At 44.6% G+C, this 26,939-nt stretch overlaps 1 protein-coding gene across 2 annotated transcripts in view; it reads left to right on the plus strand.

Annotated features, from left to right (window-relative positions):
* The first annotated feature begins 333 nt into the window (after positions 1-333).
* ARHGEF3 (Rho guanine nucleotide exchange factor 3) overlaps positions 334-26,939 on the plus strand; it is a 66,059-nt gene continuing 39,453 nt past the window's right edge. The window contains exons 1-2 of one of the 2 annotated variants that reach the window (XM_065884887.1): positions 334-561; positions 26,452-26,559. In XM_065884887.1, the coding sequence (XP_065740959.1) occupies positions 466-561; positions 26,452-26,559 (204 nt within the window). In that variant the 5' untranslated portion in view covers positions 334-465. Of the gene's footprint in view, positions 562-25,221; positions 25,345-26,451; positions 26,560-26,939 lie in introns of those variants that run through there. The other variant, XM_065884888.1, reaches the window with a different exon arrangement.

Consider the following 26,939-nt stretch of genomic DNA (forward strand, 5'->3'; position numbering starts at 1 on the left):
AAAACTCTTACTTTCCCTCAAGGACGCTTGCCTCCGCCCGGCTTCGCCCGAAGCTCCGTTCTACCCGCCGCCTCTTCCACCCCAAGTGTGCCGCGGAGCCCAACTGGAGCTGCCACTGGGCTGGGTGGCCCCGAGCCGAGGGCCCGCGGGAGGAAGGGTCCAGCCGCCGTATACCGCCGCGGCTCGGGAGGGGGCTTCAGCGAGGCGGCACCTGGGAGCTCCCTGGAGCTCCCTGCAGGGCCCCGCCCACTCCCCCAGCCTAGACGGGCGGGCTCGGTCTAAGCCCCGCCCCCTTTTAGCCGGAGCGTCAGAGTCAGGCCGAGCTAGGCTAGAAGCCGGCTGTCAGTCTCCGTGTAGCCGCTGCAGCCGCCCGGCACCGTGGAGCTGGGACCCCCTTTCGCCTGGGAGTTTTGTGGTCGCATCGGGTCAGCGGTGACATCCCAACGGGCAGGCCCGGCAGCTGCCATGGTAGCCAAGGATTACCCCTTCTACCTCACGGTCAAGAGAGCGAACTGCAGCTTGGAAGTACCCCCGGCCAGCAGTCCAGCCAAGGACTCCGAGGTAGGGCCTCCACCTGGACCTTTCCGGGTCCGTCTTTCTCTCCGTCTCTTACTCTCTCTGCTCCCTCCCTGTGTCACTGTCTCTCTGTTTCCATCTCTCACTCTGTGCATTCCTCTTCCTCTCTCTCCATCTCTCATACACTCTTTCTGTCTCTCTGTCTCCCTGTCTCCATCTCTAACTCTGTCTCTGTCTCTCTGCCTCCCTTCCACCCCCTCTATGGATCAAGAGAGCGCCACCTCCTCTGTCCCCATCTCTCTTCCTCCCAGCCTGAGGGCAGCAGCCTCTTTGCCCCTGCCTCTCTTTTGCGTCCTGCAGGGCTCTCAGACTGTCGATCCACTCCGAAGAGGGACTTACTGCATCAATGGGCTTGGTCGTCAGGGAAAAGCTACCCTTTTTTTTAAAAAATAAATTTACTTATTTTATTTATTTTATTTTTGGCTGCATTGGGTCTTTGTTGCTGCGAGTGGTCTTTCTGTAGTTGAGGCGAGCAGGGACTGCTCTTCCTTCCGGTATGCAGGCTTCTCATTGCAGTGGCTTCTCTTGTTGGGGAGCTCAGGCTCTAGGCGCGCGGGCCTCAGTAGTTGTGGCACGCGGGTTCGGTAGTTGTGGATCGCAGACTCCAGAGTGCAGGCTCAGTAGTTGTGGTGCACAGGCTTAGCTGCTTCGAAGCATGTGGGATCTTCCTGGACCAGGACTCAAATCCCTATCCCCTGCGTTGGCAGGAGGATTCTTAACCACTGTGCCACCATGGAAGTCCAGGGAAAAGTTACCCTTTAAGCACAGGTTTCCTCTTGCAGAGGTTGACCAGGCAGGGGGACATTCTTGTGGACCCCTCAGGACATCTCATCTGTCAGGCTTGGACTTGCAGCTGTTTGGCAGCAAAGACGGGTCACCGCACCTCTGCTTGGCATCTGTGGCCGGTGGGTGTCATTCAGTTGGGTGTCTGGGAGCTGAATGAGTAATATGAGTGTCTCCCACATGGATTCTTAAAATGAATTAAACTCCTCCGGGCAGTGGGAAGCCCTCTTGGAACATTGAAAACATTTTCTGGTAACTTTCCTGTGCCTTGAGAGTAATGTGAGGGAATCCTCCTGGCTTGTGTTTAGTCTGCCTTTTCCTCCTGTGTGTTATATCTCTGGCAAAGAGCTCACTGGCCTTAAAGGTTGGGTTCAGGTGGAGGAGAAAGCGTCCCTCTCTTTCGTTGAGGATCTTGGGGAATACGGTTGCTTTCGTCAGACTGCACCTTTGCTGTGGCTAAGCTGTAGTGGAACCCACAGGACCCAGGTCATCATTTCCGCTGGTGTGTATCTGGGAGATCTCCTCTCTCCCCCACCACGACCAAGAAAGTCTGGAGGCAAGTGTGCATCCGGCCTTGTCACAGTACTCTTGGGGGTCCACCCACCTGCCACCCTTGGGTCTGCTCAGCTATGTGCTCTTGGTTCACTGAATTATGTATATTCGGGAGGACAGCATCAAAGATTCATTGCCTCTAACAAGAGCTGCTCCAAGCTGACAGGACTCCAGACAGTCTCAGGTTGTAATCAGCTTTCTGTAAGTTGAGTGCAAACTAACTTCTCACCCCCATCCCCATCCAACACCTCAATTCAGTTGTGTATTTTCACAAAGCGTTTTTGTTCCCAGTGGCTGTGGAAGTGTGATGGCCTTAGTGGTGTTTGGACTCTTATTTAAGTTTTGACAGGACAGTACCTGCATAGAATTCAGGTTGTTCAGGCTTGGAATGGATATATGATTTTTCAGTGGGAACTTCATAATTTAATGAATGTGGGAGCAGTGAAGCTAGTGTCCCCTCAGACTCCTTTTGGAAGGAAACGAAGCATAACCTAGCTTAATGAATAAATTGAATTGGGTCAAAGAAAAGAATACTGAGAATAGCTCTGGACTCTAACTAGTCCCTTCTTGCTGTCACTTAGTCCTGTATTTTTGTGTAGTTTGGCTAAAGGCTTAGGTATAAAACCCATCTGCTTAATCTTTTCTTATTCTTGTTCTTAGAACATAAATATATCTGTATATCACAAATGTGGTAAGAAAAATGTATCACCAGATGTCAGATATCAATTTTCTTCATGGTAGCTGAATCCAGATTTTAAAATGTGACTTACTTTGCTTTCATGGGGAGGTTCTGGTGTGAGAGTAAGGGTGGGAGAGGAACAGTTTCCAAAATAGTTGGTAAATATTTTTCAGGTATCACTATTTAGGATTTGTTTTCCCTAGTGTTTAAATCAGAGTAGGAATATCTCTTTTGCTCTATACTCCTCGAATCAGAGGGGTCCAGTCCAGTACATCTCCTAGCTTCATTAATTTGGCCTTTCGATTCCTGATAATGGCGATAGGCAGAGTTGGAAAAAGAAACAAGTGATTTGGGGGCTCGTTTTCTGTTTCGTTACCAGTTCAAAAGACAGCCAGCCCTTGTAGGCCTCACTTCTCCATCAGCAGTTAACTAAAATCATATTTTCTACCAGCAGGTGTCGTTAGCATTTGTAAGTGTTTAAAAAACAGCATACACTAGTTGGCCTTTTGAAAAACATGATTATATACTTGTTTATAAGCGAGGCATCGACGGTGAATTCCTATGAGAGTAGTTTTTTAAGATCATTTTCCTTGCAGAAAGAATGTGGTTATGCTAAAAAGAAGGATTGGCCTATCCAAAGTCCTTTTTGACCTTCAAAGGTAGTTGAAGCAAAGCACCTGTGCCCTTTAACTCATAATGGCTGTTCCTTTAGAATTTGCTATGAGGAGGACAGTGGGCACAGCACTGCATGGGCAAGTGCCTTCTAGCATTTGTTCCTGTCCCTGCAGCAAGCGTGCAGGGCAAGACTCGTGGGGAAGGGGCGGGTGTCGCTGATGTGCATTTGATGCCATACACTTGAGCAAAAATGTACAACAATAAACATTCTTTTGAAAGCACATCATAACAAAATTTCTACTTGGGATTTAAATGATTTGTAAATTTTTAAATCTCAATGATAGTTTTCAGTGATAGAAAAAAATGATATATTTTAATTTTTTATTTTCTTTAAATTATCTTTTAAATGTTAAAATTATTCTACATGGATTATGACATTAATACAATAAGGCTCCTTAATGTAGTATTTCTTATGACACAGGTATATGAGTTGGGTTGCAGATGTTTAATTTTGATGCCATAACCAGCTAGATCCTTCTAGCTCTAATCATTAACTACAAAATCTAAGGAGCTTAGTTCATGTTAGTCCATAGCACTAGACTTTCACAGAGAAACATAGTATCATGTGGACATCATTAAGCTTGTTTCTTCTGATTCATTGATGCAGCTTTGCTCAGCTGATCTCTTTTTATATTTATTGGGTGCTTACTATTCATGCCAGGAGGAACTGCTTCTTCTAGGCGTATTATGTGCTCTGAACACCTGATCAAGTCGCTCAAAGAAAAGCTGTTAGTGCTAACGAATTACACTGATTCCAAGTTAAAAGTCACTATTTTCCCATGGTGAGGTTTGCTTTTATAAAAAGAAGGCTCAGAGGCTTCCCTGGTGGCGCAGTGGTTAAGAATCCACCTGCCAATGCAGGGGACACGGGTTCAAGCCCTGATCCGGGAAGATCCCACATGCCGCGGAGCAACTAAACCCATGCATCACAACTACTTGAGCCTGTGCTCTGGAGCCTGCGAGCCACAACTACTGAGTCTGCGTGCCACAACTACTGAAGCCCATGCACCTAGAGCCCGTGCTCCGCAGCAAGAGAAGCCACTGCAATGAGAAGCCGGCACTACAACAAAGAGTAGCCCCTGCTTGCCATGACTAGAGAATGCCTGCGCATAGCAACGAACACCCGATGCAGCCAAAAATAAATAAATCTATTTTAAAAAAAAAAAGAAGAAGAAGGATCAAATGAGTGTATATGTTGGCTAAGGATGCTGGAGCCTTGTGAGAAAGTTTTAAGAGTTTGGGGTCCATTTAATGAAAACACAAAGTGGTGATTCTTTTATTTCTAAGAATTTCTAAGAATTTTTGGACAATTTGATGGACAGCTGACTTTTGGTTTTAAGATTCACTATCTCAGATGTTGGTCAAGATTAGGCCAGATTTAGTTAGTGGTATTTGTAGTCATTGCCTTTGTCTCTCTTGTATATGTCTCTGACATGTCTTTGTATATGTTCTAACTTTGACTCAGCCAGTAGCCTTATGTGGAAACTTGGAATGACCTAAAAAATGATGGAATTCTTTTTCTAAGTACCACATCTAGTGTCTCACTTGAGAACCCAACAATGTTGTAAGGTTAACATAAAGCATGTATTATTCTCCCCACTTTATGAATAAGGATACTGAGGGGAAATGACTTGCAGAAGGCCACTAAGAAAATCAGCAGCTGAGCCACGACCCAATGCCAGGTTTCCTGGTGGATTTAGTCTGGTGTTTAATACCAGTGTACCTTGTGGCATCTAAGGATGTTTACCTCTGTGAAGAAAAAGGTGGGGGGGTATATGCAAAACAACAGACAGGTAAAATGCTTTTAAGATATTTTCTTCTAAATGTGTAATCGTGAGCACTTTGTTAACTGAGGAGGTACCTTTCAAGCTTCAGTTCTAAAGGGCAAGGTGAACTCTATGCCCTGCCATAGTTTATGCCCCAGTCAGTCCACACATGTATTTGAAATATATGCACCTGGAGCTGTGTTCGTTACATGCCAGCTGGAGAGCTAAAGGGGTCAGCTGGTTTCTAGTAATTTATACATTTCTTGGAATTTGTATCATATAGTGTTGAACTGACCATATATACAATCAACTACATGGAAATAGTTCTGAGGAGTTATTGAAGTTAGAATCTTGGGGTTTCATCAGGTGTTTAAATAGACTCCGTGAATCATGTGGCTTCAGATGTTGCTGGATGGGGAGCCACATGGATGGTAGAGGGCTGTCACTTGCTGATAGGATCTGAATATCTGGTTCTGAGGCTTGTTCAGTTGGATCAGTATCTTGGGGCTCTTGGTCCTCCAGGATGCACATGAACTAGGAATAGGTTTATTAGAGAAAAGTATGTTGACATGTGTACATTTGAGGCTGTTCAGGGCATCACCTCTGGAATGAGACTGCCCAGGTCCCAATGCCATCTCCACTACCTGCTAGTGATATATATAGCCTTGGACAATCTACTGTGCTTTTCTCTAAGCCCCAGTTTCCTCAGTGGTACAATGGGCATGACGGTGGCTCTCCCATAATGAGATGATTCATGTACAGTGATTAGCACGTAGTGAGTGCTCAGTAAATATCATCATCATCAAGACCTCTGTGTCTCAAAAAGATTCCTAAAACAATTTTAAGAAATATGATCACCGTCCTAATTCCCTGAATGCTGTTTATGCACATCAGTGCAACAGAGGCCTTACTCTAAGTCCCCTAATCATCCTTATAGTAATCCTTTGAGGTTGGTATAGCTGCCCTTTATTGTAGAAGAAACAGGCTCAGAGCTGGCTAGTGGCCTCTCCAGGATGGCTGAGCCAGTAGATGGAGGAGCCAGTATTCACATCCCAGTCTAACCCTGAAGTCTGTACTTTCCCAACCACATCACGTTGCCCCTAAATGACTAAATCACTGGTCTCCTCACCACATAACACGTGAAGGGTGAACCCGCCTGCTGGAGAAAATTGCCTCATGGTCAAAGACCCATTTTTTCCTGAGTGTCTGGATAGGAGACCCACCATTAGCGCTGTAGCAGCCACTTCACAGAATGGCTGTGACCCACAGCAGTGAGGTTTGCAAGCCTTTGTTTGGGAGGGCTCTGGTAACTTCCGTCTTGTGTTTCTCAAGATCAAGCAGCTGGTCTTTGGCAGAATTCCGCATGCTCAGCGCTATGGAGGTGACCCTGTTAGTTCTGTGATTAGTCACCTGGCTTATCTACGTTAACCACCAGCCTTCCACATAAACCAGTAACTGGAAGCCCCTGCTGCCATCTGGATATTTGCAAATTGTGTCATTTTCTCAAGACACTCTGTGATTGCCTATAAAATCCTGGACTGGTGCCACTGTTTTCTTAACTGAATTAAAATAAATTACTGATCATATCCTAATTTTGCAAAGTCCTATGTACATGTAATCGTTACTAATGGTGTGTGCGTATCTGGAAGGGCTCCTTCATTTGTGATGTGTGCACGCAGTTGCCTTCCATAATTTGTCAGCTCTGGTAATGGGTACAGGTCTCACATAAAATGTGGAAATGGCTGTGATTGTATGGCCGTTTATCCTCGTTGCATTGGCTCATGAACTATCAGGACTACAGGCCAGTGGTTTCTAACGCCTTCCGTCTCTTATGACTTGACACCGGTTGTTAGCTGGGAAGAGGCTATGGCACAAATTAATCAAGAAAGGCTTCCAGGGCTTCCCTGGTGGTGCAGTGGTTGAGAGTCCGCCTGCCGATGCAGGGGACACGGGTTCGTGCCCCGGTCCGGGAAGATCCCGCATGCCGCAGAGCGGCTGGGCCCGTGAGCCATGGCCGCTGAGCCTGCGCGTCCGGAGCCTGTTGCTCCACAACGGGAGAGGCCACAACAGTAAGAGGCCCGCATAACGCACAAAAAAAAAAAAAAAAAAGGAAAGGCTTCCAAACCTTTGGCTGGAAAATGAGCGGGTCTTTTTAAGTCTAGAAACACTTGTGACTGGACCTTCTGTGTTTGGGCCATTGTGTCCTTTTGCAAGAAGGCAGCTGATTATTAGTAAATTAATTGGAGCTGAACCAGAAACCTTAACAGTAAGTTCACTAGACTTTTTTTTTTTTTTCTTTTTCTGGCTCTTAAGATGAGGAGGAAAGGAGTAGCAAAACAGACTTTTTTCCGGGCATTTATGAAACAAACAAACAAAACTAGCCTCCAGGAAATGACCCAGGGTCATTGCGTTAGAGAACCTGAGTGGGAAAGGCGTATTGAGAACATGAAGCCCAGTTCTTGTCCGCTGCTGGATCCATTTGATCTCGGCTTAAACACTTCCAAGAACCTTCTAAGTCTGTACATTCCATCCTTGTTCAGTGTAGATCATGAGAAAATCCTTTCTTAATTGTAATGTTGCTTTATCGAGGTGAATATTATACAATGACACTTCCTCATGTGTTATCTCCTTGAGTATTTGAAAACTCTCTCCCTACCATCTTCTCCTACTCCTTGCGTGTGTGCTTGCACGCGCACAGGCATGCACTCACACCACACTCTTCCACCAGGTGCTTGTCTTCTCCTGGCTAGATGTCCTGGTTCCTCTAACTTTTCCAAATGGGACATAATGTCCAGTCTCTTTCTCTTTCTTGCATATTTCCATCGGACATCCTCAGTGTCCTCTTGAGTGTTGATCAGCCTAAAGACACTGTATGATGCTGTATCAACAAACAAGATTTCTTTTATGTTTAATGTGCTTCCTTAGACAAGAGAAGTAGACTAATACATTGAAAAAATTTTTGAAATAGAGGTGACAAAGATTAATCTTTGTCATATGAATATACAGATATAAAAGAACACTCCAAGATGTCCACTGACAAATGGGCAAAAAGACAATAATAGGCAGTTCATACACAAGGAACTATGAAAGTAACATTGTTTTAAAAGTTCACTCTAATAGAAATTATAGAAATGGAAAAGGCAAATAATTGTAAGATGATATTTCATGCCTAATTGATGTCACAAGTATTTTAAAGACACGATAAAACCCAAAGCTGGGGATGTTGAAGAGAAATAATTACTTCTGTGTGGAATGAGGGGACTTGCCAGTGCATATTAAAAGACAAAAATGGTTCAAATCTTCGCACCCAGTATTCCAGGTCTTGAGGGAATAAAGCTATGTGTCCAAAGTTGTTCATAATGACATTATTTGCAATAATGTTTATACGTTTTATAGGTTTCAAAGTACTTTTATATTCTTTGCCTCACCTGAGTATAATTATCCTCATTTTAAAGATAAGGATACCAGGAGTCAGAGAGGTGCAGTGATTTTCCCAGGATCACACAGCCGGGAATGGCAGAGCTAAAAGCTTGAAGTCTGATTGTCTGATTCCAATCTAGCGTCCTTTCCTACTTTTTTATAACATCCAGAAGAGCCAACAACCCCTCTGACCTATAATGAGGGAATGGCTCCATGTACCGTGGCCTCTGGCCCAGGGGTCAATGACATCATTTGAGCCGTTACACACTAGCAGACAGAAATACCCTAATGTTCCTGGGAAAAATAAAGAGGCGGAAAGTTGAGGATAATTATATACATGATGTAACCAATTTAACTATATATGTATGCACATGGGATCTAGAGAAGTGGGGGAAGGGATGCTTCAATCAGAGCATCCCCCTTCCTTTGTCATTGTGATCACTATAGCAATGCCACTCAGTGTTCAAATAACAGTCAATTATTTTCATATGCATTCTCTCCTTTAAATCTTGCACAGCTTTGGGACCTGTGCAAGGCAAGGACTGTCCTCTTTGTCAACTGAGGAAACAGAGATTCAGAGAGATAAGGAGGCAGGGCCGAAATGTTGGTCCCTCCTTGACTAGCCTTGACCTCTTGGCACACCAGAATATTGGCTTAAGCCAGCCGTGTTCCTGAGTGAGGTCGGTTGTAAGCAGCACTATTTGGGGAGTGTTCAAAGTGAACCCCATTAAACTTAGCCTGAACACTGCATGCAGTGACCTCAGCTGGGGGGCTAATGGACTAGTGGACCCTTCCCTTGGCCTGCACTCCTGCAGATCCAAGTGCAAGGCCTTACTTTATATTTGATGTGAGATCCCTGTTAGAATAAACAGAAAGCCCACAAAGAATGGATAGACACAAACTTCTGTACATGTAGATGACATCCCTTAAAATGATGTCTTTCTGAGCTCTGCAGATGTAATTTGCACCAGAGGTGATAATTAAACGGTAAAAACAGAGCCTTTCCCCCAGGGTACTGTTTCCGTAGATACCACTAGAGTTGGCAACCTGACTGAATTAAATAAAACAGAGAGCCTATGTCAGGACTTTGAAGAAAATAAAGTTAAATATTTATCAGGTGTCATACGTTGTCAGATTTGGAAGTTTGGAGTCTTGCTGGAGGAAGAAGCTGCAGAAGGAAAAAGGGAACCAGCCAGTGGGTAGAGAGAGATGGAGTTGGGCCTGATGGCCAAGGGGACTGAGTGATAAGGTCTCCCTCTGTGCTTTCTGGTCCTGACACAAGGCCAGTGCAAGCTCCCTCCTCAAGTGTGTTATCTTATATTGAAATGCTAACATTCCATAACCCCCAAGTGACACAAGCATGTCAAGAAAGACCCCAGGCAAATACAGAGAAGATTATTAAAGGTCACTGGTGAAGACGAGTGTTCTTATTTTTGACTTCACAGAGGTGGGGGAGGGGTGTGGGTGGCCCATCTGTATCCTGTTAGGTTTTGGCAGCTTTGCTTCATTTTCTCACACCTCGTCAGCCATCCTCCTTGCTGGTTGGTGATTGGTGATTGGTGTGGTCTTGCAGAAGGGGTCTGACACCACTGTGAAGAAGGAAATAGACTGAAGAGGAAAAAATTGGTGGTAGCTCAAGTGTCAACCACAGACGCACAGTGAAGAGTCCTTGCCTTCCGCCTCAGCTGTTTGATGGAGGCTTTTCGGAGAACTTTGAAGGAGACAGCATCAGAAAAGACACCTGGTTTTCTCTCGTTAGTCCCTGAATGTTTTATTCCCAGGCTTTAACAGTTGAGAAGAGCGAGGCTTTGTTCTGGCTCAACATCAAGAAATCTTTGCTTTGGAGGCCTCTTAAATGCTCATCTGAATTTCTCTAGCAGCAACTGTTTCTAAGCTGGTTCTTAAAAGAGTTTCACTACTAGCTGGGGACAGGGCGCAAATAGGCTCAGCTTCTTGGAACCTCAGCGTCTTTGTTTCTGAATGAGTGGACTGGGTTAGATCTTTATTTCCCAGAAGATGGGTTTCTTACCACTTGTGGTAGCTCACATGATACAGGACAAGGTGACAGGGAAACAAGACACAAAATAATTTCGAATCACTTTCCCTTTCCAATTCTCTTCTGATCCTTCTCATTATGTCAAGGAGAAAGTCTCAGTTTGGAGCTAGTTTGTCTTTAATGCCTATCACTTGCTAATTTCCCTTTTTAACAAAGCACAGGCCTCAGGCAGGCAAGTGTCTCTAACAAAAATTTAACAATAGGGTTCATTTTTTTAAAGGTAGTTTCTATTTATGGCAGGTGATAGTGATTTTCTGTTTAAGGCAGTGGTAGAGTTTATTTTTGCAATAAGTTTACTCAAGTAAAAAATGAGTAACTTAAGGAAACATTATGTAATAGCTCAGAGGGTATGTACAGGGCAAAAGATTGGTGTGATGGTACCGAGAGTTTGGAAGCAGTGCATTAGGCGTGTTCTGAGGCCTTTCCAGGGTTAGCACTCTGCAACAAAAATTTCCAGGTTTGGCCACAGCCACTTACAGACCAGAAATTTGACCTTTGAGCATAGGACCCAGATTTCAGGTATTAAGATTTTTAAATAGATAAAAGCTGGCTTTAATGTGATGTAGAATACCTTTATGGACTAGTTGTTAGCCAATTAAAAAAAAACTGGATATCTGTTCTAAGAACAAAACTCTTTTTCTTTTCAAAACTTTAAAGTTCCAAAATTCCAGCTGAAATCATTTAACCCTTCTTCCTTTTCCCCTTCCCCCTGAGGGAAGGATTGAACAAGATTGCATTTTAATTTGGGGCAGCCATAGAGTGAAAGTAGTGATTAGAAACTTGGATTTAAGAATCAGACTGAGCTGAGTTTGAATCCCAAACTTGGCCACTTGTGAGCCAAGAGACCTTGGACCAGTGACTCATCCTCTGAGCCTCAGTTTCCTCATCTGTAAAATGAGAACTTCCAAGGGAATTGCGAAGATGAAACGGGCATGCAGAAGGCTTCCACAGAGCAAATGCTCCACAGACCATTAGCCTCAGCAGCATCTGTTTTGTTGCATGTCCATCAGTTGAGTGGAAGCTGTGGACGGACATCCCTGTCCAGTGGTCTGCTGCAAGGTCACCCCTTCCTTTTAGGAAACACCCACCCAGTTTCCAGGGATCCGAGTTGGCACTGGGCATTATTTTTTGAAAAACAAGATGTTCCAAGCACACTGGCAAGCTTCACATTTATTCCTGCCAGGTAGGATGAAAAAATTTAGTGTGGTTTTCTAGTGTTCCCATAATGACTTTCCCGCAGGGGGGTGGGGTATGAGCTCTGGGTAGAGAGGCTCCCTGCTCATGGGAGATGAGGAGTGTGTCATCATCCTCAAGGCCAGCTCCCACCTGACACGGATCATCCGGGAACCTTACCCACATTCCAACCGCAGACACAGACCCAGGGAAGGTGAGGAGGATTAGGTTGCTTTGGGAGTTCTTCATGCCATACTCATTAGCAGCACACTTTAATTATAAGTAGGTCCTTTGTTAGAAATGTGGGGAAACTCCATAGCGTGAGGGATACAAGTTGGTGAAGAGTTGGACAACTAAAAATGACTCCCAGTGCTCTTGGCTTGTTAGTAAATATTTGTGAAGACCAGACTCTACCTAGCTTTTTCTTTTTTTTCTGGGTTTAAAGAAGAGAAAGGCATGCTTTTGACCCTCAAGGAACTTTTCCTTGAGTTTGATGAGGTCATTCACAACATTAAAGTACAGGCAGTGATTGTCAATCAGCAGAAAGCTGGGTGGTGAATTGGCAACCTCATTGGGGGAGTTTGGCAGACTGGGAGGGGGTCATCCAATGAACCCCTGGTGCTGGATGCTAGCACACCAGTCCCCAGGCCTGCCCTTAACACTAGCATGGCACCTGTGCGCCTGGCTGGGCACTCTAAGATGCTGGGGGAGCACCCAAGAGGGGCTGCTGATTCCAGAAAGACAGGGCTTGAATGTCAAACCAACAGCTCCTACTTTTTCACTCCCTCCATCAGTCTCTTCTGCCTCTACAGTCTTTGATTTCTTCAGGGCTCCCCTCACCTGGCTTAGGAAATGAGCAGTGCTGTGGTTAACAACCCAGGCCTTGTAGCGTAGCAGCCTTGTGCTCAGTCCTGGCTCCATGACTCACTACCAGCTCTGTGACCTCAGGCAAAGCTCTTAACCCCTCTGAGCTTCAGTTGTCTGCATTGTGAAATGGGTATATTAATAGTACTGGCTTAATAGAAAGCAAGGAAATCATGCATAGAACACACTTTGGCACAGCCTGGCTCAAAATTGCCCTCAATATTATTACTGTTATGTTGTTTCTGTAAAAGGAACTTGCGTATCCAGGGAAGCCGGTATGGGGGTTGCCGGGAAAGCTTTCGAGTCAGATAGAGTTGAATTTGAATTTCAGCTCTGCCAATTAACTACTGGGTATGACTTGGGACAGGTCACCTCACTTCTCTAAACGCCTGCTTCCTCTTCTATAAAATGGGGTGATGGGATTGCTATGTGGAATAGATGAGTGAGTGTATGTGTGTGCCAGCATCTGGCACCAGGTGACCCCATGGCTCGTGGTACCTCGTCCTCCCCGGCCAGAGGTCCCCCATTGCCTACATAGTGCTTCCTTCTCTTCTTTCTTTAAAAATAATTTTTATTGTTGTTTTCATTAATTCTCAGATATCTTTTTTTAATTGAGGTAACATTGGTTTACAACACTAAAAGTTTCATGTGTACAACATTATATTTTGATTTCTGTATACACTACTTGACTTCTGTATACTCACCAACAAAAGTTTCATTTCCATCCATCACCATATAGCTCACCCCCTTTACCCATTTTGCAATCCCCCCACCCCCTTCCCCTCCTTCTCTTCTTGACAAAATCAGAAGAGAAGAATTACACCTGGGTCAGGTGTGGGATGACCAACTTCTCTGTTTCTAGAAAATTGCTGGAATCTGTGAGTAGGTAGGGGCCCTGGCAACATGTAGTTTATTTAGTAGCAATTCTGGAGGCTTTGTAGGGCCAGACGGCCCCTCGCCACCCCTCTGCACAGCCCTGCTTTGTAAATTCAGGAGCAACCCAGAACCCGTCTCCTAAACGGTGAGGCAGAAGGAGGGAGCGCCTGGCTGGTAAATGAGCCTCCCCAACCATCACTGGGGGTGCTTAGGGAGTTGGGGAAATCTTTGTCAGGTTAGACCCTCAGTAGTCTCCCAAAGGAGCCCTTCCCTCTATAGCTGGCCCGTGCTGGAAAACTCATGGGAACTTTGCCCCCTTCTGCCACAGGAGCACTTTACTTCAGGAATAAAGAACATTTTTCTTTTACCACAAAACTGCCTTTGTCTTTCCTGGAAACTTTTATTGGCACCCCTTACCACTGAGTCTCCAGTGGCAAAGCCAAACAACCAAATCACAGGTTTGTATTTACTTCTTTTAAGTCAACTGCCATTGTTTATTCATTTTCCCTCTTGTGTCTTTGTAATTGAAATGAACTGCGTGTGATGTGGGGAGAGAGCTGGGTCTCTGAGGCTTCTGCCTCCTTTGTCAGCGCAATACATTATTTTTCAAATGCACAGGCTTCTGAATTTTAATAGACTGTAGATAATGATACATCTGGTTGCATGTTAATTGCTGAGAGTTAGAAATAACACATAATCACTATGTTTCAAGGTTGCAAGTGTACAGCAGTGAGAGTCAGGGTTTGTTATGAGCCTTTGGAAAAATCCATTGTTAGTGGGCATTTTTTAATTCCTGTCATTAAAAATGTGCTACAGCATAAGAACTGTCTTAACGTTCAGTCTTGTGTTCTGGATGTGTGCACGAACACACACACACACACACACACACACACACACACTTCCCAAGGAGTAACAGTTTGAAGCTATTCATCTGCTCAGCTGGGCTGTGTGGGGCAACAGTAAGGCCATATGAATCCATTGTAGATTACCTACCTCACAGTTTCCTGAACAGCGTGCTTTGTACCTTATTTTTCTGCAAACCATCGCTTAGTGGGTGGTAAGATGTCAGCTGAAAGCCAAAGCAGGAAAGTTTTAAAATATTTTATTTTATTCCCTATTCAATCAGTCCCTTGTGGCTGTGTGACTGGTAGCCTTTTCCATTTTCAACCATCAGGTTTCAGTGTACTCTGTTCTCAGTCGAGAGCAGACTGTTCTACAACACCCCAGTGCAGTGTTCCCTGATTCTCAGTGGAGGCGTGTGCTGCTGAGGGTGCACGTGGACCAAATGATTTGAAAGGATAAACTGTGCTAGGAGGGGCAGCTGGGGTTACCAGGGAGCTCAGCAAATGTATTTTCTGTTTCTCTCTGGAAGGCACATCTCTGCAAGGCTTGACTGCTGAAAATCATTGTTCTCATCGAGAACAGAAAGAGGAGGGGGTCCATGTTCTTTTCCTGAATACCTGGTGCCCTTGGTCAGATGTCCCTGTAGGTTTTACCCAGCAGCTGAATGTGGGATTCCTCGTCTCAGCCTCGTCTTCAGTCAGATGGCAGACCCAGCTGTTAGCTTTGCTTGCCTGCAACGTGTTTGCTCATCTCAGATTCAGCTGGAACACGCTGTCCTTCCTTTGAGATTGAGATCTGTGCATCCTTTTCCATCTCTGTACTTCTTTTTCCTCTTCTGGGAAGCTAAGATAATGCTGAGCCTCAAGGGATGGCAGGTAGATAAGAGAGAGGACATGTCAGTGGATCTGTGTATGGTCCTTTCTGGAAGCCAAAAGTAACATGTTATTTTGGGGAGAAATTCTACCCTCCACCTCTGACATGGCTTGAACACCCAGAATTCCTATCATTGCCTAATCCCAGATAGTACTGGGATCAGGCAAGATTGGAGACCAGCTCTTTTAGCCTATAATTCAACAATGTGGGGTGGGGAGGGGTGGGTGGGAGGAGTTCGATGTAGACCTCAAGACCTACCCACTTGGGTGCACGTCCACCACTCAGGTTCTTATCTTAGGTTGATGTTTTTCTCTACTTGGACGTAGCCTTGGATCTTGCCAAACCACTCCCAGTTTTGCTCTATCCTGCCGGAGCTTGACTAAACAGATGATAAAACTGCCGGAAGAAAGGGAAGGCAGGAATGTAGAATCAAAATGTGGTCTCATAGCAGCCCGAGTCCGAGTCCTCGGTGGCCAGAGCATGTCATTGGTGAGATAGTGGCAGGTAACATGGAGCACCAGCTTTGTCCCTGGGAGGCTCAGAGCAAAATCCAGTGCTGCAGGGAATGAATGAGAGCAGGAGAACAGGCTGGCGGTGGGGGGGGAGTGTGGGGGGAGATCACACCTCTCCTTGGACATCACAGTTTCAAGGCAATAATTTGATATTTACAGGCAACAACTTACGGGACAGGCTTGTACCGAGCACATTACACACATCATCTCGTGTCACCTTCCCAACAACCCTGTGAGAGGGTCGGAGAGCCACCCTCACTTCACAGGGCATGAGACCAAGCCCGTGGAGGTTACATCGTTGGCCCAGGGTCACAGGGTGTTCGGTGCACAGGGCACTGTCCTCTGGCTGGAAAGGTAGGCTCATATTTTATCCTTAGGTCCTTTGCAAAGAATCAACACATTTGGGGGACCAGAGTGACAAGAACTTTGTCACTTTCAGCACAGGCTTTCTGCTCATCCTTAAACACCAGGGAAGCCTCAGTAAATGTCCTTAAAGTGCCCTTGAGGTATGTACACACCAGTTCCCAAACCCTGAAGCAGAGGTGGAATCCCCAGTGCATTCTTCTCCCCCTACCCCTCCAACCCAGCCCAGGGGGAAGCTAGGGAATCCCTTTTACAGAGATAAACAAATACAGAATTTATATCCCACCCAGGGGTTTCCAAGAAGTCAGTAGGAAATGACTGGCCGAGACCCCAGAACCACAGAGCCCTTCCTCTGGGCCTGTGGCTGTGATTAGGCCACCACTGCCACCTCCGGCTGACTTCTTGGCGTCCCCCACCCAGGAATGTGCGGCTCTGACCCCATTTTCCAGACCTGCAGATGGGTGTGGCGTGCTGTGGGCACATTTCTTCTGTGGCATTCTTGGCAAAAAGGCATAACCTGGCTCTACTCATGAGAAAACATCTTCTGGGCCTAAGGTTGGCTTCCCTGTAAGGGCCACAGAGGCTTGAGTCTGCTGGCAGCTCTCACACTTTTCCAGGAGGTCGAACTGTTAAAGCGCTTCAGCTCTGAGCATCTGGCCCTTTCGCCTTGACAGAGTAAGAGCTTTGCTTGATACTCAGAAGGCATATGTGGAGCCAGAGACTGCAGAGAGAGCTAAATATTTAGCTTCCTCTTTCTCTGAAGGTCTGTAATGCCATGTCTGGGCATGACCAAAATGAGTTTCAGGCAATGGGCTAGCGTTTGCTAAAAGGAACTTACTGGGGCGTGGGTGTGCATTTCTCCTTCTGCCCAAGGTTAAGTAATAGTAACATCCTGTGTAAGAGAACGTGAATGTGGTTTTCTACTAAACTCCAATATTTTAGGGCTATTTATTAGATATTTTTAATCATGGGCCAATTTAACCGGTAGCAGACTAATAAAATAAATTTGGGCTTGCTGCCAGGACAAATGTTGACTTACCCTTATAATGTTGACTGAAACGAATAACTTTGAAAGTAATTGAGGAGTGAAACCTTAGCCAAAAATACAGTGTCTGAAACAGTGGTTCTGTTTTATTTTACTGGCACTGCTAAGATATTTTGTTCATAACCTAGGCTGCTGCCCACCTCGGCTCTTGGAGAGTCCCATATTTTACTGAATTATTTTCCAATGTTTTGTTTTGTTTTTTGTTTTTCGGCCCATAAACCACCATTCAGCAAAAATGAATATCCCCATGGCAGAGAAGAACAGGCTACTTTTCCAGTGTGGGAGCAAACAGTCAATGATAATGAGAGGAATAAAGATAATAACTTGCTTGAGGTGCTCCCTCAGAAACAAAATGGTATGCCAGTAACGTTTGCCCTCTCAGAGTTTGTAGTAAAATTAATCGCTCCTCCAAGGTATACTGGATGAAATCCATCTGACTCGCCCCACACTCACCTTTCCTTCATTTTGCCATTCAGTTTGTACAAATACTAGAGAGCGATAGTAGTTTGCCAGCATGTGCTTTGAACTTGAAGGAAGCAGGGGAGGCCTGGAGGAAATGAAGCCAGGATGACCACATGAATTGTCATAAAGTGTGATTTCTTTCTCTTCTCATTTTTTTGCTTGCATTTGATGGGAGCTGTGTTTGGGGCTGGAACTGAGCATCCTTTCAGAGGCTTATGCCAGCAGTGTCTGAGCTTAGTCCAGCATCCCCCTCTGATGCTCCTGCCCTAAGCAAGACCCCCCTAAAAGCAACCACCTCACAGGCTGACCTTGGCCAGAGGCCGTAGGTGCTGACTGGCTCAAGCCAAAACAGACTTGATATACATGGAATAAAGATCATCTCCCCAACCTTCATGTGTTCAGTTTTACGGCCCCAAGCGTCGATGGTTTAATCTGTGGATCTGTCCAAACCATTTTGTGTGTGGTGTCTCCATCAATGCTTTTTAGCATTGCCATGAGGGGAGGCTGGAGAAATCGTCAGCTCCTCAACACAACCCTGTCTACAGCTTGGCCATGAGACTGAACTAACTCAGAGGGTCCTGTGGATTTTATTTATCCAGGCTCTCCTTTGTCCCCAGTAGCAAAAATACAAACAAAACAAAACAAAGCCCCCCAAAAGCACTTTTTTCTTTTAAAGAAGGAAATTAGGATGTTTTCCTTATAGCATCTGATGCAGAGAGAGTTGGGCCATTTCATCAAAAAGGAAGTCTAATCTCCCTTGGATACACAGTGCAAGGCAACCAAACCTGCAGCTGGAGAAAATAAACACAAGGGTGTGGCCTCCACGTTTGAGATTAGCCAGGAGGGAAGGTATCAGGGATTCTTCCCAGAGCTGTTCCTGGTGGTTTGGCAGAGTCCACAAAGCCTGTGGGACCTTTGTTGAAATCACCTATAATCACCTGGAATTTTTAGGGGGAAATTATAGTTCTACTTTTGAAGACCTTTTGCTCACCTTGTGGGTTAGAAACCAATAATTCTGAAATGCGTTTGGCCTAATCAATGAAGCCAGGTTTCCGTTGGAATTTGGGCCTCATTATTTGCCTTTTAACTTCTAGTAACAGATGACACCAGGTCAGTTAGCTCCGTGCCAGGGGAAAGAAAACAAACAAAAAAAATTTTAATGGAAATTTTGGAGTTAGGAACCATTATTTCATTATTGTTTTTTTCTATTTCCAAAAAAATAAGATGAAGAGTCACTTGTAGGCTCCACAGAAGCTCCCCTTCTTTGCTCCCCTCTTGCTCAGACAGCTCTGCGAAGGACTCCTCGTTGCTGCCTCTGTGTCCTCCATGCCCCTGTGTTCCACTGTGCTCTACCTGCTGAACACCTCACTTGCCCCACGCCAGCCAAGGCTTACTCTCTTGGGCGCTCTGCCTGGATCAACCTATGGTTCTCTCTGTGCATCCAGGAGACATTCCCCCAAGGGTGACACGTGTACCCTTCAATGAAGCCCACTTTGCAGATGCTGGGTAAGCACTTGCAGAGCTGAATTCCAGAGGATGCACGTAGTCACAAAGAATCTCTTCCATTTATGTGTATTAATTACAAAGGGAGTGGTAGTAACTTTACAATGGAGAAATCCAGCAGATACCTTCTGTAGGGCTGTTGTAACAAAGTACCACAAGAGGCGAGGCTTAGAACAACAGAAATTTATTTCTTACTCTTCTGCAAACTAGAAGTCGAAAATCAAGGCGTCAGTAGGGCCATGCTCCCTCTGAAACCTGCAGGAGAATTCTTCCTTGCCTCTTCTAGCTTCTGGGTGTTTGCCATCCGTCTTTGGTGTTCTCTGGCTTGTAGATGCCTCACTCTAATCACTGCCCCCATCATCATATGCTGTCTCCCTGTATGTCTCTGTCTAAATTTCCCTTCTTATAAGGACACCAACGATGGCATTTAGGGCCCACTGCAGTCTAATATGACCTCTTCCTAACCTGATTACATCTGCCAAAATCCTATCTCCAAATAAGGTCACTGTCACAGGTTTGGGGGTAGAACTTCAACATATCTTTTTGTGGGGGACACAATTCAACCCATTGTACCACCTTGACCAACTGGTCCAGGTCGATGTCACCAGTTATAAGATATAGTGGCATCATGTCCCCCGGATATGATGCACCAAGAAGGGCACATCACTTCTGTTGTGTTCTTGCCAAAAATGCATAATCTGAATCCAATCATGAGAAAGCATCAGACATGTTTAAATTGAGAGATATACTACAAAATAACTGACCAGCACTCTTGAAAAGTATCATTGTTACAGAAGACTGAGTAACTGTCACCGATTGGAGGAAACTATAGTGATATGACAACAAAATACAATGAAAGGGTGGGAAGGCCTTGGCATTAGGAGATGTCAAGGGAAGTGAGAACATGAGAATATTTGTGGTGACCTAGAAGTTGTTTTTTTTTTTAACATCTTTATTAGAGTATAATTGCTTTACAATGGTGTATCAGTTTCTGCTTTATAACAAAGTGAATCAGCTATACATATACATATATCCCCATATCCCCTCCCTCTTGCGTCTCCCTTCCACCCTCCCTATCCCACCCCTCTAGGTGGTCACAAAGCACCAGCTGGTCTCCCTGTGCTATGCGGCTGCTTCCCACTAGCTATCTATTTTATGTTTGGTAGTGTATATATGTCCATACCACTCTCTCACTTTGTCCCAGCTTCCCCTTCCCCTTCCCCATATCCTCAAGTCCATTCTATAGTAGGTCTGCATCTTTATTCCTGTCTTGCCCCTAGGTTCTTCTCACCATTTTCTTTCCTTTTAGATTCCATATATATGTGTTAGCATACGATATTTGTTTTTCTCTTACTTCACTCTGTGTGACAGTCTCTAGGTCCATCCATCTCACTACAAATAACCCAGTTTTGTTCCTTTTTATAGCTGAGTAATATTCCATTGTATATATGTGCCACATCTTCTTTATCCATTCATCTGGTGATGGACACTTAGGTTGCTTCCATGTCCTGGCTATTGTAAATAGAGCTGCAGTGAACATTTTGGTACATGACTCTTTGAATTATGGTTTTCTCAGGGTATATGCCCAGTAGTGGGATTGCTGGGTCTTTAAGTTTAAATGTTTCAAGGTAGCCCTCTCAGCTCTCAGTTTCCCAGCCATGTGGACCTTTCCCTATTCTGGCCTATATCAATTGAGAATTATTGAAATTCAGTAGTGGGATTTTTGTTTTCATTTTACCAGGTTTCTTCTAATTACTGTTGATTCTAGATGATGTCTGCCTCTTCAGTATCCTTTCTCACTAGGCCCTCACTAACAACTGAAGTAAAAATCTCAGATGGCACCTGTCAGCTGCAGTTCAGCATTCAATAGTACATTTGCAAAACTGTTTTCTGTCCATTGAAATAAATCTTTGTATTATGGAGCATTTTGACCACATACCATCTTAAAATCAGATTTCTACCCCTTATTTTTGACTCAGTAGTACTTGGAAGTGGAACTCAGGATGTAAACATTTTGAATGTTGCCTAGTATAGTAAAGGTGCTGTCAGAAAACAGTATTTTGGAAATTAATTTTCTAGAATCTTCTACAGTGTCCTCTTCTCTACTGAGCAAAATACTTAATTGAAAATTGAGGAATCTCCCGCAAAACTCATGTTCCTTTTTCTAATGAGCAGGGGGGAAGAAAGGCCTCAAGCCCTCAAGAATGGTTTCTGTATTTGTTAATGGTTGAAAAAAAGCAAAAGAAGAATAATATTTTGTGACATGTGAAAATTATATGAAATTCGAATTTTAATGTCTATAGATGAAGATTTAATGGAACATAGGCACATTCACTTATTTACATACTGTTTATGGCTGATGGTAGAGATGAATAGTTGTGACAAAGGCTGGACAGCCCTCAAAGCCTAAAATATTTAACCATCTGGCCCCTTACAAAAAAGTTAGCCAAGCCCTGGAGTAGGGCATGGGCTCTGGATCCAGCCTCCCTAGCCTAGGTTTAAATCCTGGCCATCTTTTTTAGCTTTCCCCATCTTTAAGATGAAGATCACAATAGTGGCTACCTTGCAGGGCTGTTAAGAGAATAAATTAGTAAATATCTGTAAAGCATAGAGAAGAGTCCCTGCAATGAATATGAGCTCATCATTATTATGTAATGATTCTAGAGCTTCTCCATCACTCTGAGATCATAACTTCCTGTTTAATATGAGGATGATGAAAGCCTTCTAGAGGGTTACTGTTGGATGACACGTGACCCCTGGGTGTGCGGTTCCCAGCACATTTCCTGTCACACAAATGTAGCCCTACATAAGGCTTCCTGGTGTTTCTGAATATTTGAAAGACTTTTTTTTATGATTCCATCAACTCATGGGCAAAAGCATCTGCTAGCATAGTCGTTTCTCGCCTCTCTCTTGCTCCTGGCCAGGTGTAGAGCATCCAAGAGCAGTGCTGCCCTGCAATAGAGCAGTCAGTCCTGCACTGATGGCTGTATTTCTGGCCCTTCCTGGGCCGCGTTTGTGACTCGGTAAAAGCAGAATCTCAGGGAAGCTGCAGACGTGATGTGAAAGACTCTCCTACTGCTCTCCAACCCCACTCTGGCTGCAAAAATGAAGTGCAGGGAGAATGAGTGAGGGTTTCCTGTGTGCCACATCTATTAGAATGGAACTATTTTTTAAGGAATAAGAAATAGTGCCAAATTATATTGATATGATAGGCATTTTCTTACATTGTATATAATGTGCTTTGGTTTTTATTTTTTGGGGGGAAGAATAAGGAGAGGATAAGAACTGTATCCCCTAGGGAAGGAATATTAAAATCTATTTAATTAAATCTCACATTAAAAATAAAATTAAAGGGCTTCCCTGGTGGCGCAGTGGTTGAGAGTCCGCCTGCCGATGCAGGGGACACGGGTTCGTGCCCCGGTCCAGGAGGATCCCACATGCCGCGGAGCGGCTGGGCCCGTGAGCCATAGCCGCTGAGCCTGCGCGTCCGGAGCCTGTGCTCCACAATGGGAGAGGCCACAACAGTGAGGGGCCCGCGTACCGCAAAAAATAATAATAATAAAAAAATAAAATTACATGGAGTGCTTTATTCTCCTTTGTTTGTAATTCAAGCACAAGAGATATTTAAAATTGCTGAATCAATTCCTTTATGAAAAATATGATCGCTATACCTTTCTTCATCCTCTCCTTTCCTTCTTCCCACCTCTTCCTTCTTTTTTCCCATTCCTTGTCCTCTGGAAAGGTGAAGAGAAAATATTTGATAAAAGTCAGTTTTATCATTCATGATAAAAATTCACAGCAAACTTAGCACAGAAAGGAACTTTTTCTACTTGATAAAGGGTATCTCTTCCATGCTCTCAGCAAATACTATACTTAATGATGAAACCTTCATAATAATTACTTTGTAATTTGGAATTAGACTATGGTACCTGCTATTTTAGCTTGTAATCAACAATATACGGGTAGTCGTAGCCAGTGCAATAAGACAAGAAAAACAAAAAAACCTGTAAGGTCTGGAAAACATGCAAAAGGTTGTTATTCAGAAAATACTGCCCACACAGAATACTCAATGCCTTTTTTTTTTTTTTTTTAAGATGTTGGGAGTAGGAGTTTATTTATTAATTAATTAATTTTTGCTGTGTTGGGTCTTCATTGCTGTGCAAGGGCTTTCTCTAGTTGCGGCGAGTGGGGCCACTCTTCTTCACGGTGCACGGACCTTTCACTATTGCTGGCCTCTCTTGTTGCGGAGCACAGGCTCCAGACCCGCAGGCTCAGTAGTTGTGGCTCATGGGCCTAGTTGCTCCGCGGCACGTGGGATCCTCCCAGACCAGGGCTTGAACCCGTGTCCCCTGCATTAGCAGGCAGATTCTCAACCACTGTGCCACCAGGGAAGCCCCTGCCTTTTTCTTTTTAGTTTTATTTTTTTAACCTCTTTGGTGAGATGTCCTCCTGCCCTGTCTTAGAATTTCATGGTGAGGGTGGTGTCTGCACTTGAAACAGGACACTTCATTCCTGGGTTTAGCAGTGTCCTTGCCCAGCTTAGTCTGGCAGCTGAGTTGTTGGATTAGGAAGCTTCTGCAGATTGTGTTCTGTCATCTCTCTGTAAAGCCTGAAAGCATCCCTCTTATTGCATTTGCTAGTTCTCAGTAGAGCTATTTAACTAGAATCTGGAAACATTTTCCCTGAGGCTCCTTTTAGACAGCAGTAAAATGTAGCTCGAGACATACTGAGTAAATGGAAAAGAAAAATCAAATTAGGCCAAGAATTTTTTTAATCTCCTATTCTCACTGAAGCCCTCAAGGAGAACACCATAATTCATATTTGACTCATGTGGGTCAGGCATAAAGCCTCCTCTATAGATTCAATAACCTGTAAATGTTCTGGTTTTGAAATTGCACCTGCCCGCTTTGCTGGATCAAGCACTAAATCATGCAGCAGTGGTTTGTTTTGATTGTTCATTACTTGGGAATGTCAGATTGCCAGAGAGCAGCCCAGTGTTTACTTCCAAATGGGTAAAGCCTTGGGAAAGGAGTTTTAATTACAATCTCATGTAACAACACTGCACACAACTTGCAGAGGGGCCAGCATTTGTACTGTGCATTCATCTTATAGCGGTGCAGAAAAACACCCATCTGACTGGCTCATGTAAAATGGGCAGCAAAGTCAGCAGAACCTTAGAAAAGATGACACAGCAAGTGGAACAGAGCCGAATCTTCCCTCATCCTGCCAAGCATGCAGGGCTCCCTGCCCCTTTTTAAAGCAAGAGAAGCCAGTTGGCATTTGCCCTTCACCTTCCCTAGTTTGATATAGAATTTGTGACCTAACAGATTTAGCCGTTAATAAAACAGAGACCTGGGAGTCAATGGGCTCTGAGGTACATGCAGGATTATCTGAGACCAAGTCCTGATCCTCTAGGAAATCCCCCATCCTCTCACTTGCTGCAATGCAATTTGTGCCACCAAAGGTGGTATATCACAACTCTGGCATTTCCAGCCAAAGCAGGAGCCATTCAGGGGATGCTCAAGAGGCTGTGTGTGTGTGTGTGTGTGTATTCAGTATGCCCGCTGGTAATGGAGCTCTGACGTAAAAAAATATTTTAAAAATCCTCCTCTGGGCACAGATTCTCAGGAGCCAGGCACTGGACAGGGAGCATCCTTGAAGGGCGCTGTCACCTGGAAGCAGAAGGGCTATTGGATCTTTCTCTTCAGCATTTAAATAATTGTAATGCGATGTCTCTCATGTTGAGAGATTCATCCTTTGCATTTTGGAACTAAGCCTTCCCAGTGTTCGGAGAGTTTCCTGCTGTCTGTTCAGCTCAGCATACCAAGAGGCTGGAGAGGGACCCGGCAGCCCAGATTCATTCTCCGTCTCGGAAGTATTTGCTTCGAGAAATCATGAAGTCTCTCCTGGCCATGTTGTGGAATTGTTTTGTGCTTTTTAAAAAGCCTTTTAATTTTTCTATTTGAATGCCAGAAAGGTTGGGTCTGTTTCAGAGAATGCTTCTGATTTCTGAGGCTGGCAAGGGCATAAACTGACATGAGAGTTTCTCAGCAGAACTCCAAATTCAGGCAAGATTTTTCCAAGCACCTACTATGTTCACAACACCCTGCAGGGGTATTCTGGAGAATCTGAAGTTCTGGCTTAACTCTCAAAACTTTGAAGGCAATGGCTGAAAAAGAAAGATGAGCATCTTGAGGCTCCCTTTGGAAATGATTGAGTTTTGCCACAACCATTGGCAAGTTTGGTTTTTTCCATCAAAATTTGGTGTCTTGATGTGCTGTCCAGCATCTCCTGCAGGTCAGATGGAGCTTAGGAAGACAAGGGTAACTGTTCTCTTTGTCTTTGGAAAGTGTTTTGTCGGTCATCTCTCTCTTTTCCACAGCCTGTTGTTTTTATGTATGTAATTCTCATCTGCAGAGTCATTGGTATGGGTAGGCTCCCCTCATCCATCAGCTTGGTTTGGGGTAACTTGCAGATTTGCACGTTTTATGTGGAGGTGATTTTCAAAACTTGTGGCTATGTGTACTAGTATAAAAACTGATGCTCATGGTAGGGTTTTCTCTCTATACGTTTTCTTTTGCTGTCTGGTTGTTATTTATAACTATTAATATGTGCATTTCAAATATACTGTAGATACAAAGATGCTTTGTTAAGAGGCTAGCAATAGAATAACTTCTTTAAACAATATTTTTTTAATTTGGTATACTTTAAAAAAAAGATTTTTTGTGCTTTAGAAAAGCCATTGCATATTAGAAATTTGGAGAGTGGCTTCAGGTAAGTTGGAGAAAACATTTTTTAAAAAGATGAAACCAGGGCTTCCCTGGTGGCGCAGTGGTTGAGAGTCCACCTGCCGATGCAGGGGACACAGGTTCGTGCCCCAGTGCGGGAGGATCCCACATGCCGCGGAGCGGCTGGGCCCGTGAGCCATGGCCGCTGGGCCTGCGCGTCCGGAGCCTGTGCTCCGCAGCGGGAGAGGCCACAGCAGCGAGAGGCCCGCGTACCGCAAAAAAAAAAAAAAAAAAAGATGAAACCAGAAGCATGAAAAGACAACTGCCTGACAAGGTCATTGGATGGGAAATCTGAGGCAGCTTTTCTCTACAGGAGGGGTTGAAGAGAATCATGCTACTTAGTGGAAGCCTCTGATTTAAAAGCTGGCAGATATATTTGGGGTGAAGGGAAAGGAGAGATCCCTGCCCATTTGCTGTCCACTCAGAGGCTGCTTATGTTGACATCCCTCTGCCATTTCTCCTTCCCTGGCTCCTAAGCCAGGTCACCTCCACACAGCTGGAGTGAGACAGAGCACTGTTTACATTCCACAGATCGGTGTGCAGCCAGCAGCTTGTGGAGTGGGGACATTGACTGTATAGTGGAGTTATGTTGTCTTCGTAATTGACCTTGACATTTTCCTTTCCTTTTTTTTAACCCTACAGGAGCCTAGTAATAAACGAGTCAAACCTCTTTCCAGAGTCACATCCCTAGCAAACCTCATCCCACCCGTGAAGGCCACACCGTTAAAGCGCTTCAGCCAAACCCTGCAGGTAAGAAGGACACAGTGGGCTCATGTTTGCAGAAAACCATGCTGTGTGGGAGGAGCCATCCCTGTCCTACCTAGAACCTCCCCTGGTTTCAGATTGATCAACAGAAGAGAGCAAGTGAGGGAACTGAAAGGAAGAAAGATGTTTTCAAGCTGTAAACTGGTGTCAGGCAGAGTCCCTCAAGGTGTAACTGGAGGAGTCATCTCTGTTGGGCTCCTCACAATTATATTTCACAGTCCTATGCCCCATCCAGATGCGCTATCATAGGTTTTGTCCTAACATATCTATGGGCCTCCCAAGGGAACCAGCACATGATGTAAGTTGGAGGGCAGGAGAGCCTAGTGATTTAGACCAGGGTCTGCAAACTATAGCATGTGGGAAAA

Source organism: Phocoena phocoena, chromosome 10 (assembly GCF_963924675.1).
Source record: "Phocoena phocoena chromosome 10, mPhoPho1.1, whole genome shotgun sequence".
Classification (NCBI taxonomy): domain Eukaryota; kingdom Metazoa; phylum Chordata; class Mammalia; order Artiodactyla; family Phocoenidae; genus Phocoena; species Phocoena phocoena.